This window comes from Taurulus bubalis (genome assembly GCF_910589615.1).
Source record: "Taurulus bubalis genome assembly, chromosome: 18".
In the NCBI taxonomy this organism is placed as follows: domain Eukaryota; kingdom Metazoa; phylum Chordata; class Actinopteri; order Perciformes; family Cottidae; genus Taurulus; species Taurulus bubalis.
In genome coordinates, this window is record NC_136606.1 from 4,653,919 (window position 1) to 4,666,937 (window position 13,019).

The 13,019-nt window shown below is 46.3% G+C and overlaps 1 protein-coding gene across 1 annotated transcript in view; it reads right to left on the reverse strand.

Annotated features, from left to right (window-relative positions):
• drosha (drosha ribonuclease III) overlaps window positions 1–13,019 on the reverse strand; it is a gene marked incomplete at its 5' end in the record, with an annotated part of 88,610 nt that overhangs the window by 12,618 nt on the left and 62,973 nt on the right. Inside the window, 5 exon segments of the mRNA XM_079234091.1 lie at window positions 1,152–1,234; window positions 3,480–3,621; window positions 4,977–5,082; window positions 9,971–10,134; window positions 10,136–10,162. Of these exon segments, the coding sequence (XP_079090217.1) occupies window positions 1,152–1,234; window positions 3,480–3,621; window positions 4,977–5,082; window positions 9,971–10,134; window positions 10,136–10,162 (522 nt within the window).

Consider the following 13,019-nt stretch of genomic DNA (forward strand, 5'->3'; position numbering starts at 1 on the left):
CAAAAGCCAATCCCCGGCCAGATATAAAGAGCGTCTGGGAGCCTCCCAGGTGTGCAGCCCTGATACATTTCTCTTATCCAAGTGGGACTTCTAAAAGCCCTTCCATTAACGGGGAGGCCGCCTCGTCATAAAAAGGCAGACTTTGAATCCAGAACTGTCTGCTCCTATTAATTTTCGACAAAGAGTGCTTCTGCTTCTGTTGCTCGCGCTCTCCTACTCTCGCTTTACTGCCCCTCCATCTCCTGCTGTCCATCTTTGCCGCTTTACTTCCCTTTTTTCCTCCTTCCCACTTTTCCTCTCTCTGGGGGGGAGGTGGTCTTCTACACTCCTTTATCCTAAAGCAGAGACATTAGACTGTTTTCTAAAAGAGCCACGCTACTTTTTTAAAGTACTTTATTTCACCAGCGAACATAAGGAAAGCAGCATTTATGTCCCCGGCTTTTGCCTTCTCTATTCCCATCCAAATTGGATGAAGCGGCGCTGTGGTTCTCCAGACGGCTATGTAAGGAGACGTGCTGGCTGTTTCACAACTTTTCTCTTGGAAGTGGAAATGAGGTGCTTCTCTTGCAGCGACCATGACGCAAAGCTCAGCTCCTTCCAGAGCCGGGGATTCTCCCTGGAGAGGCGCACCAAGACAGCAATTAGCATGGCATATCAGACCGCTGCAGCAGCTTCACAGGGAGAGGGCCACGCTGGGCGGGATACTCGCTTCTGCGCATGCCCGTTCAGTTATGGGACACTGTGTGATGGTCTGGGTCTTTTACCGCAGCCTTATTCATGTGAAATAGCAGTCTTACTGCTCTGTCTATATTCGGACGATCCGATGGTTTCCCCCCTTTCGTAACTCACATCTGGCCACGGGAGTCTTGAGTGGAGTTTACTCGATTTATCCAACGCCTGAGAACACTACCGGAGAAGAAGGCGGCCCCATCAGAGGTCACTAAAATAGAGATCAAAAGGCGCCGCAGCGAGAGCCATTCAACAGCCCCGAGCACCACTTCAGGCCTCGCGTCGATGCCGGCGCCATTAGGGCGCAGCCATTAGCTCCCTCCTAATCATCTTCCCCGGTTCTTTCTCTCCGAAGGCTGGCCCCGACTGAGCGGCTCATTGATCGGGCGCGAGTGGTGAGCGACTATCAATAGGGGCCTCACCTTCAGCCGGGGGAAGAAGCAGACGTTCATGAAGGTGTGCACGTACTCCAGGTCTTTGTCAATGTAGAGAGCGGCGATGAAAGCTGCAGACGGGGGGGGAATAAAGACAGCAATTATAAACAAAAAGAAGCAATGAAGGATGGTAGTTGATGCGTGGCCTCTTCTTCTGCTCTGCTTAACAGTGGCTCCTAAAGTAAACGAAACCACAACAAAGACCAGCGGCTCAGCGGCGGCCGTCCACAGCGAGGTGCACTGGTGTTAATGTAAACAATTGGAAAAGATGGCTCTCGAGTTCCCTGCCTTTTTTTTCCCTTCTTCTCTTTTTCCCATCAAACAGGAAATTGCTACAGCGAAGGCCACGCAGAGTTCACAGAAACATCTACACAATATATAAGATAAAACTGCATGTCAGGCTGAATTGAGAGTAACTGGCTGACAAAGTGAACTGAAAAGAAAGGAAAAAAAGAGAAGATTGGAAATGTAAGCAGTAGGTGGCCGGGTGTCATCTTTGTTTTCCCCCTCTATTGGCTGCCGGCACGTCCACTCATCTCCGGGACTAAGACAGCGGGACCAGAGAAGAAGAATAATAGGTAATATTCCGGGAGGCCAGGGAGGGTCCGCCGTAGCTGCAGGGTACGACTCTTCATATGCGCAAAGAGCCGCGCACTCATTTCCCGCCGCTGACCCCCTCCCTCGTCTTCCCCGTGTCATCAACTCTGCCTCGGCCTCCAACTTTGAAAAAGATCATTTGAAAGGCAAATGATATGAAGCACTTCAAGCACGCGCATCAAGGTCTGCCCCCTCCACACACACACATACACACACACATACACACACACACACACACAGTACTACAGTCCTCGTTGCTGCTAGCGCTCTTTGTTGGCCTAATGAGGACTGCAGTGGGTCTCAATCCCCACCCAAAAATCGCATTGGGGTTTTAAAAGTTCAGGAAAAGAAATGAAAAAAACCTTCTCTCTATAATTAGGTTTATTTGATTTTCACACCCACGCATTAACAAAAGATTCACGTATCATCTGTTCTATATTTGAGGACTCGGTGATCGGGAGACATTATGCATTCATATCAGAAAGCTGTGTAGACTTCCATTACCGGCAGACCAATATTGGATTTTTATAGGCGGAAAACAATAAATATCAGAGAGTTCAAATAAATAAAAAAACCTAGAGTGGGTGATGTGTTTTAGAAACAGCTTTTGTAATATTTGTTGATCAATAATTCAAATGCTCTGGATATATATATATATATATATATATATAAAAATATATATATATATATAAATAAATACATAAATAATATATATATAAAAAAAATACAAATAAATAAATATAACTGCCCGTGTCCAATCATTTCATTCCTCCTGAATGTGTGGGCCTTGGAGGCCTTGCACCTGCATGTTATTATAAGTACACATTACAATAATGCATTGTCATTGTTATTAGTGATAAAAATAAACACCGCTTTGCCTTTCATACTTTTCATTCCGCCAAAATAGGAAACGTCCTCGGTGCAGCTCGGGCCACGGCTCCCCGTTTAAACCACGCATGTAGCGTCCAGCACTCATTATGACGGACGATACGATTTGAAATATGAGCATTGAGTGCTGCCTACTCACTGCCATTGCCCTGGAGCACACTCAGTCTTGCTTTTATTGCTATTAATTTCCTTTTTTTTTCTCCATTCCCACTTAGCGCATACAGAGGAGCGAGGCCGGTGGGTGATGAAGCTACATCGCTACGTCTTCCGGTTTCGACTGTTAGTTATGAGACTCTCTACCTTCCAGACCAACTGCTCGCTAGAAATTTGTGTAACATCCTGAAAGCGAGACGCTAAATCTTCCCAATCCAGGGCGGATGAAAACCACCACCGGACAACGCCGCCTCCGCTTCTCCCTCCACCCGCCGAATGTCTTTCACCGCCCATTTATTTTACTCAAGCATATTTCATTTTATGGCCCATTTCTGCTCCGAAAATATTTCAAGGTGGTCGAGCGCCACGAGCAGCGTTATTAGTCGTGGCAGCTGTAGCTGGAGGGAATAGGAAAGAAAGAAAGGAAGACAAAAGCATCACTAACTGCTCCAGTCATACTAAGCACATCTTCAGCAGAGAAAGAGATTTGACATCCAACACAAAGGGGAACAAAGAAATCAATAATGCTACTTCATGCTGCCATTTTAAACTGCACATTCTGGAGAGATGTGCGAGATATAAAAAATAAAATGAATAAAAAGGTTGACTATGGGGTTTTCTTAAGGGGTCGGCAAAGATTTTCTCTCTGCGAGCGAATTCAAAGCGGCGTGAACATACACTCCAGCAGGTCGGCCAGCGTCTTGGTCCGCAGGGCGACGGGCCGCTTGGTCTTGTCGTTGGTGATGGCGAACTCCTGCATGCCCAACTCCTCCGCCACCTTGGCCTGCGTGCGGTTGTTCACCAGCGAGCTGCGGAGGAGCTGCGGACCAGAAGAAAACATAAAGAAAGAAAACAAAATAAGCTTCGTATTGCAGTGTTTACCCGTCAGAAATGTGCCCGAGGTACGGTACCCCGACACGCGGCACGCAGCCTCTTACACGGAGAATAAACGGAGGTACACCAAAAAAAGAACTAGAACCACATGGAATAATTCATCGCTGACAGAAAACAGTAGTGCGGAGTAAATGTTTCAGGGAGGTTTGCGCGTCGCCCCTGTTGAATATTGCATTGTGATCGCAACATGTACGACTTGGCTTGAGGTGCATTTACAGTCTCTAAAAGGAAAAAGAAAAACACACAAACATGTCAAATATAGCCGGCAACGATGTGGAAAAGAGCAAAAGGAATGCAATAGGACTTGTCTGGATCTGTCTTGCTGCGATGTGCCCTTGGAACGACACACACAACACACACAGGCGCACTAGTTGAATGAGCACTTTTCTCCCCGATTTGAAATCCATTTCAGTCGTACCCCATCTTGACTCCTGGGCATAAAGCGTTGCTGCAGCTTTCAGTCTCTTTCACGAAAAGGCTCACTGGGAAGCTTTTAAACAAATGACGTCACGGGCCTCCGTCTGGGAAGAGCGAATGGCGAACAAACGCCTCGGTGCGGAGGTTCTCGTTCAGTTTTAGCCCAGTTCGCCCCCCTCCCCCGCCCCCCTTTGCCTCGAGTGCTCCGTCTTCTGAGGAGAAGTGCTGATGTTGGAATGAAAAGGGGCAGCTGTAATGCCGGCTGACGGCGTCAGAAGAAAATGGACTTGCATGTTCAAAGTGCGATCATTCGGCTTTGTACCTGTGTTACAAGCCGTGGAAGGGTTCACACACACACACACGAGTGCGCAACTTCATTTATTTATTTATTTTCCTGGCAAAAAAAAAAAAAGAAAGAAGAAAAACGCAGACAAAGACGTGCTATTGAAAACCACCAAGCAATTTGGTCTCATGGAAATACCCATCAGGAGGAGTACAGTAAACATGCAGGCGCAGTGCGGGGCGAGGAGGGGAGGAGAGCTATATTGTGGAAACAAGTGAGGCAGGAAGGAGGTGAATACCTGGCTGGCACCTGGAGATTCAAGGTTTGACGGGAGAGAAGGAGGGAAGGAAGGAAGGGAGGAAGGAATGAAAAACAATAAAAAAAAAAAAAAACACCCACACAAAAACACAAAAGCGCAGCTGTGACTTCATTTCAGGTAACCAGGTGCAAGAAGAACGGAGGTTTTTGAGCAGCTTCACACAGAACACAGGTGTAAAGATGCAGATGTAGATGTGAGTGTGTGTGTGTGTGTGTGTGTGTGTGTGTGTGTGTGTGTGTGATTGAAGCGATGCCATTCTTACTGTTAGATGTCCTTCGTGGTGGTCGGGAAAGTGGATGAAGAGGTACTCTGTGGCCACCAGCTGCATGATGGAGTCTCCCAGGAACTCCATCCTCTGGTTGTGACCCCTGGACAAGAGGGAGCAAGAAAAAAAGTAAACATATTGGTGAGAAAGCGATATTGGGGGAGTGTGATGAGGAGCTCACCCTGCCTGCCCTGCTCACCCCTACTATGTGGTTATACAGCCACTCATCAGTGTGGCATGAAAGGCAGCGCGCCCTTCTCAAATCTACCAGGCTTTTAGCCTTTGTTTTTAGCGGGAAGCGGTGAAGTCGGCTGATGTTCATGGACGGCCTCTGGGAACAGCTGCACTGACAGCTGTGTGACAACTTGTAGAAGAAGAGGAAGAAGGAGAAGGAGAAAGAAGGAGAAGAAGAAGAAGAAAGCCGAGCTTTGATTGAAATTCAAATGAAAACAAAAACTACACCTGCAGAGTAGGGCCCCGTCAAAAAATATAAATAAAAACCTAAGCCCATAAAAGCAGCAAGCGTGCACAGAGGGCTACAGAACAACTTTCAGCATTCGAACAATTCCTCAAAAAAAAAAAGAAAGAAAAAAGAGCGAATGGCAGCCCTGTGCTACTGTACATCAGCTTCCTGCCTCTGTACCCATCACAGAGAGGCAGGCCATTAATTAAACAGAATTATAGATTAGCATTGCAGATGTGGGCTGGTGCTGTGCCAGGCAGGCAGGAGGCGTTGGGTGGGGAGTGTATATATACACCTCCCGACAAGCAGGGAGGTATATATACCAGCAGCACACATATCCATCTATATATATGAGCTGCTCGCAGGAGGGGAAAGTCAGAAGATGAGAGAGAAAGATGCAGAGGTAGAAGAGGGAGAGGAGGAGGAGGCCGACATCAAAGAGGAATAAAGGTCAAAGTTTACTGTCCGATTTCTGGCGCCTCGGCCTTTTCGTGAGCCGCATCTGAGGCGCGAAGATCTGAGCCGGAGACCCAGACGGCAGCACCTGTCAACTATTTAGATTTACTTTTAAAGGCGTGTTGATTACCACACATTATTTTTTTTCGGAACCCGGAGAACGTTCGAGTAGGAGTCGCGGTCAAAATGCACTCGGTTTTTTCGATCGACTCCCCCGGGTTAATCGTTTAAAAACTCTCGATCGATCGCGGAGTCCTCTGGCTGGACGCACCGTGCGTTATGGAAAAAGGGAAAGTGTGTTTTTGAGATGGCAAAGACACAAGACTCTGAGGTCCAGCAGTGAGCTTCATTAGGAGGGAAGGGGACAGTAACCGGACGAGGACGATCAGAGAGCCTCTCCGTGCAGAGGCTACACAGGAGAGCGGTGGGAGGCGGAGGTCGAGGAAGATGAGGATGAGGAGAAGGGGGGTGAGCCAGTGGGAGGCAGAGAGAACTCCCTGTTCCTGCTGCGCTTCAGTACTGAACATGTGTGGCAACAGGTCTGCTGCTGCGGATTTTCTTTTTCCATCTCTCTCGCTCTCAAGATCCATACCATGCATACTGTATGTGAGCTGGGAGGCGGGGGGAGGGGGTGGGGGGGAGAAACAGATCGAGAGGATTGAATGTGAGATTTCATTTCATGTCTAAAAGGAGGCAGAGCGACGGAAAAGGGGGAATAGTGGAGTGACAAGTGAGAGACGAAAGGCAAGGAGAGGGGAGGGAGGGAGGGAGGGTAGAGCGGGTCAAAGAGGAATGCGTCGCTGTGTGGAGCGGTACAAAGAGCCATCCCGTATTCACTTCAACAGCAGAGGCACAATGCTCCAGTAAGGTGGGGGAAATTGAAGTAAAGTGTGGCGCCGAGGTCTTTATTCGCCTTTGACTTTGATCTAAAATACCTTTAACAGTCGCTCTGAGGAGGCGGCGACGGGCTGCCCGCTCCGAAAAGAGGGGAGCGCTCCATCTTTTTAAGACCCTTTTTTTTTTATTCCCCTCCCTCCTCTCAGTTCTGAGGGAAACGACGTTCTTGTTTCATATGTGGACGCTTGTGTAAGGTTCAAATGTGTAATCTGCAGCCCCATTCAGTGCAGTTCTTTGGGAAAAGGCAACAGGAAAGATACAAATAAATAAAATACATACGGCTACATCGACGGATCAATATAACTTAAAAATGCTACTTTAATATAATGAATTCTCACGAGTCTCTTTGAGTGTTTTCTCTGCAGAGGACTTTGGCTTTAAAGTTACAGTACCGATGGGAGCACATTTATAAAAGACGAGCCATTTAACGGACTCCCGAATCTTAAAGTCAAATCTTTCTTCAGATAGCAAATTAGATGAAATGTTTTCACATATTTTTTCATTGTTTTAGCACAACTGTCATTCGAGTAGGCTGCATGAAGCTTTCTTGTTTAAATACTGTAAAGTGAAACGACCCAACTACCCAAAGGGAATTCATCATCATCATCATCATCATCATCATCATCATACAACATTATTTTCCACCTAAAACTGTTGGCAGATAATGTGAGATAATCTCCTGTGTGCTCAAATTATTACCGTTTCTTTATGTATTTGTTGTAGAAAAAAAAAGAGGAATCTTTTTCAAACTGCAACAACCAGAAACGTTGAATTCACTGACTTTCTTCAACTTTCTAATCTGCAGAGTGAAGCCGATGCACAAGTCTCTTAAAGCTGCATTCTCTCTCCTGACTCCTCTGGTTGTATAGAAGTCTTCTCTCTTGATTTATTCCCTCGGTAAACATGAGTTTATGGTCTCAATTTCTAGTTGCAAGTCTTCTTCAATACAGCATGAAGTTCATTTATTAAATTATGGTCCATTTAGAGTCGGGGTGTGCTTTAGGGTGGGGCTTACTGTGATTGACAGGTCTCTATCAGAGCCGTATACGACGTCTCTACTTCTGTTCATTGGCTGCAAAAAGCCAACGGGTGACCTCCGGACGACTACGTTTACATTCTATGGGTAAACTATATCAACACGTATGCACATGTACACATGTTTCAAAGAGCCACCTTCAAAGCTGCACAGCAAAATACATTTTCATTTCACAGATAGCCAACTTGAAAAGTGATGGATCTTTTTTTTTTTTTTCTTCAATCCTTGCAACACCCTGCTCTTCCGCTGTGAGTGGAGATAGGAAGCTCAGCGCCTGGGGGGCCCCGGCTCTCCATTTCTGCAGTCTGATGGTCGCCTCCGGTCTCCAGCGCCTCTAAACCGGGTCAACACACTCTTCTGGCTCCCAAAGCCGTCTCCTTATAGGTCGCTCCCCGGACCGACCCCGGGTCCTGTCTCCTCAATCTGCTGCCTACCTTATTGCCTGACCTTTCCTTTCCCCCCCCCCCGCTACGTGACCTCGTTCTCCTGACCACGCTGCGGTGACCTACTTTTGGTTCAGCGGTCGGCCGTTGCTCAGCTCCAGCGTTCAAGCGAGTCCGCTCTATTTAGGTCAACCTGTACTTTGGCCCGGCGAACGAGCTAATGAACACGAATGACTCAAATTATTTGGTTTGAATCCAGGAAAGGTAACAAATGGGATATTAAAAGAAAAGCATCAGGTTCAAATTCCCACCTTTGGTGAGTAAAAAGGGTTTGAATGTGATGCTGAGTCAGAATAAAAACAGCAACCTTGAGTTGGAAAGTCCTCAAAGGAAAGCTCGGCGGGAGACGGAGTTCTGGACCTCTGATCGACTTCACTGACCGTGAGCGGGGAGAGATTTGACATTTAAGTGATGGATTAGATTAGAACACACACACAGCAGTGTGCTGTACACGGGTATGTGTGTGTGTGTGTGTGTGTGCACACTCGACACCCTTGTAGTGAAATCTAAGCAAGCAATTACAGAGCGCTTGTGTCACCATTGTGTTGCGTTGCAAAGCGCGGAGGGGAGTTACGCGTCTGATGCTTACTCACAATCTCAAACACCTCAAACTGGAGTGAGTCGGAGGGGGAACACTGTTTTCGTATTAATGAGAATAGCAATCTTTTCGGACTTGCATTCCACCGCCGTAGCTACACAATGATGACATGTTTGTAACAAACAAGCCGCGGCCGTCCAATCAATTTCAAGACACGACTGCAGCCGTTTCTAACTTTACTGGCTATTGAACAAATGTCAAGGTTGAGAAGGGAAAGAAAGAAAAAAAAAACATTTCCAATGTCGGCGCGGCATCACAGCGAAACGTTGCAATTAACAAAGAAAAACGACACCCCCCCCCAAACTAAAATACAAGTTTAGTGCAGTAGTAAACATGTAGTGTGAATTCAATCTGGATTTGAAAAAAAAAAACTAATTGAAGTGAGAATCCAGGAGTCAACAAGGTGGACTGAAGCATGACAGTGAGAGAGAGAAATCTGTCAAATAAGAGATGTGGGCTGCAATGAATGAGAAAGAGATTTTATTTTATTTTTCTGCCCCCGGGCAACCCAGTGAATCAAAACCCCCATTTCCCACGAGGCACTGAGGTGACGGCCTCCCAGGTAGAAGCAGACCACAGATACCGGGACTCCAGAGTCCCTCCGGCCTTCCTCTCCCCCCCTCGACTGTGAAGCCCTCGGATTAGGGACTGAGCCGCGAAAAACCGGCAACAGAGGCCCCCCCCCCCCCCCCCCCACCCCCCGCCCCCGTCTTTCACTGAGGTACTTTGAACGTGACATTCGAGGGATCGCTTTTATTATACGGGCGGTCTTCGTGACTGCGAGAAGATGTGTACGCGGCAGGGGGCAAATATAATGATGATGTAGGAGGAGGAGGCCGCCGCATTCACAACAGACTTCACATTTAAAATGCTCGGCGTATGATAAAGCTCCCAGCGTCTCCGATCATATTATATATTATAATGCATCATGCCTCATCACCTTCTGAAGGGAACAACAAACAAAGTCGGGGATACTTCTGCAGCATCCTTGCAAATTAAATCTGGCCAACTCTCCGTGTGCGCCTCACTTTGCATTTTAATTGGCTGTAACTCCATTATCGACACACACACACACACACACACAGCGGCCGTACTCACAGGGTGAGGTGGTTGAAGCCCACGGTCCTCAAGGTGAAGGCTCTGGCCAGAAGACGCACATGTGTGAACAAAGTCCCGATGGAGTCCTCGAAGCTGGTCAGCTTCTGGAGGACGGGAGACGTCTCGATCAGCTGCCGGTCCGTCTGAGGCTCCTGGACCTGGACGAGGAGACAAATGAAGCAGGGTTACCGCCTGCACCGACCCGTTTGCCATCATCACGCTATCCTCTGAGACATGTGTGTGAAAGTCTCATTGGACTTCATGGATTCTCCAGTTATGAGATCACAAAGATCAGTTCATTCTGAAGTCCAGGTGCCATAATGGAAAGAAAGTCCTTCAGGGCCTTTAGAGACGTCGGGTTAACGAGGGTGGGACGGACATGAGGTCACAATGACCTTTTGACCACTTAAATCTCATCCGTTCGTCCAGGTGGACGTTTGTGCCATAATGGAAGAAAGTCCTTCAAGGCCTTCCTGAGACATCGCGTTCACGAGAATGTACGAGGAAAGCACAACAGGCGGTTTGGTGACATAAAAGTGGCCTGCTAAGCAGATATTTTACTAGCTAGTCAAAATGTCTTCTTCAGATGAAAAGCAAGTCATGAAGAACATAAAATGGAATTCAAGGTCAATAAATAGAGTTCATTTCTGGCTCTTGCAGGAGAAAAAAAAAAGCAGATTGCCCAAAATGTTATTGCACAATCTCACACAGAGGATGTTATACCTCGAGGGTATACTAGAACTTACTGAGCGATTATACACAAAGTCGCCCTACTGGAACAGGGGCCAAACCATTTAAAATGCATAAACCAGGCGAAAACAGAAGACAAAAAAATCTAAAATTCTCATAAGGTCAGAACATTTTATTTGTCCAGGACCCTGCAGCGATTTAAATGTTGTTTTTGTTTTGCCAAGAGTTTGAAGAATTAGTTTGCGCGAGGACTCAAGGTCTCATCGCCGCTGTGCCAGCCGAGGCCCCAACATGCAACGCAACAAGACGCGTACGGGAAAGGACCGGGGCATCTGCAAATATATTGGTTGCGTCTAGAGAAAGACAGATTTGAATATTTACCAATTTGTGAATTATGGGTTTAACCTTTTTTTTTTTCAGGGCGCCTTCACAAGCCTGGTGCGGCGCCATCGCAGCGAGAACATGATCTGACCCAATTACAGGAAGTAAACTTAAAAATAAAGGCTGCCTGCTAGGTATGGGACGATGTTGCCATATTAATAGTGATTTACCCCTCGATAATCATCTAAATGTCATTTGTATTCAAATGTATTTAATGAAAATCAATCAAACAACCTTGAATAAGGTAATCAATTCATGAAAAATAAAAAATATATATTGTTCTTTCCCAGACATCTCTTTCAAGTGAAGTTATTCACAACTATTCCGATGATGCAAATTTACCACAAGCACTTTTTTAGCCTCCATCCAGAATGCCTGAGGGAGACACAGGTAAACAGGTGTCTGGTGATCTTTAATGAGAACCTCAGTGATTGGAGGGTGTACCGTGGTTTAATGCATTTTAAAAAAGACGTTCCTACAAACATTTAGACTCTGATCAAGCAAGCGAGTGAGTCTTGACAAATCAGCTGTTTTTGAACCACAGCATCATCTGCATACTTTTGCAGTTCTAGATCACGATTGTTGAGGCAGCTCATAAATATATAGAGAAGAGATAAGAGTCTAGTTTTTGTATGCATTATTTGTGAGATATATATATACACACTATTTGGAATAGTGCATATGAATGCAGATGCATTAAACCTGTAATATAGAACACGGGGTTAATACACATTTTGACCAATGGATTTCCATGACTTTAAACCAAATTTCCATGACCAAACATGTTGTGAAATCTGGGTGTAAACATGAAAAAGTGAGAAAATGTAGTATTTAAACCATCAATGAGAATGAGAGCGGATGCCTGCTTATATTTTGAGCGTCTTTCTTTTAAAAGCATATTCATAATTTCAAACTCAGCGTACATGAACACATGAATATAACACATTTACATGACTTTTCCAAAACTTTTGAGACTTTTCCAGGCCTGGTAACAACTATTTTAAAATTCCATGACTTTTCCAGGTTTTCCATGACCGTACCTGAAGGTGTCGTTTATATATTTGTGCAAGTATATCACACATATTAATCTATGACAAACAAAAAAAAAAAAAAGAGAAGAAACAAATGCGTCCAGCAAAAACCAGCGCGACCACTTCAGGGATCCTTGAATAAAAAGCTCTACTTCCTCAATGAAGTCGTGTGCGCATGAATTCCTCCAACGAGCTGAGTCTTTACTACAGTGCACGGCGCTGGAGGGCCTGTTTAGAGTGCGTGTTTTTACTCCGCCGAAAAACAAACTTGGCTGATGTGCAGCAGATGGAACCTCTTAGTCATTAACTTTTAAGTCAAACATCCCCCTCCTCCTCCTCCTCCTCCTCCTCCTCCTCCTCCTCCTCCTCCTCCTCCTCCTCCTCCTCCTCCTCCTCCTCCTCCTCCTCCTCCTCCTCCTCCTCCTCCTCCTCCTCCTCCTCCTCCTCCTCCTCCTCCTCCTCCTCCTCCTCCTCCTCCTCCTCCTCCTCCTCCTCCTCCTCCTCCTCCTCCTCCTGCCTCTCGCTCGAACTCCGGTGATTCAAACGGTCAATTAATATCTCTGGTGACTCAGTCGTACTGTAAGCCGGGTTCGGTCTAAAGCCGGCTGCATCGCAGACTCCCGGGGCCTCGGTGACGATGATGAGTCTTGAAAGAATCTTTTTGGGGTTGTGAAAATCCCTCTAGGTCACGTCTTTAACATTAGCTTCACGGCTCGGTGAGTTAAGAGGTAGACGGGTTCTGGCAAAAAGAAAAAGAAAAAACATGCCGCTCGCTTTGAATGCTGCGCTTGCTCATGTCTGTGCTCATTAGCCAAAAGAAATGATATGCTGAGAGAATATGTGCATGCATGTTTGTTGAATCAGGAGAAATCCTTATGGGGTGCATTAATTAAACTGCTAGAAGCATCTAATTGGTCTCTGCGTGGAACAACTGTAAGCTTGACCAA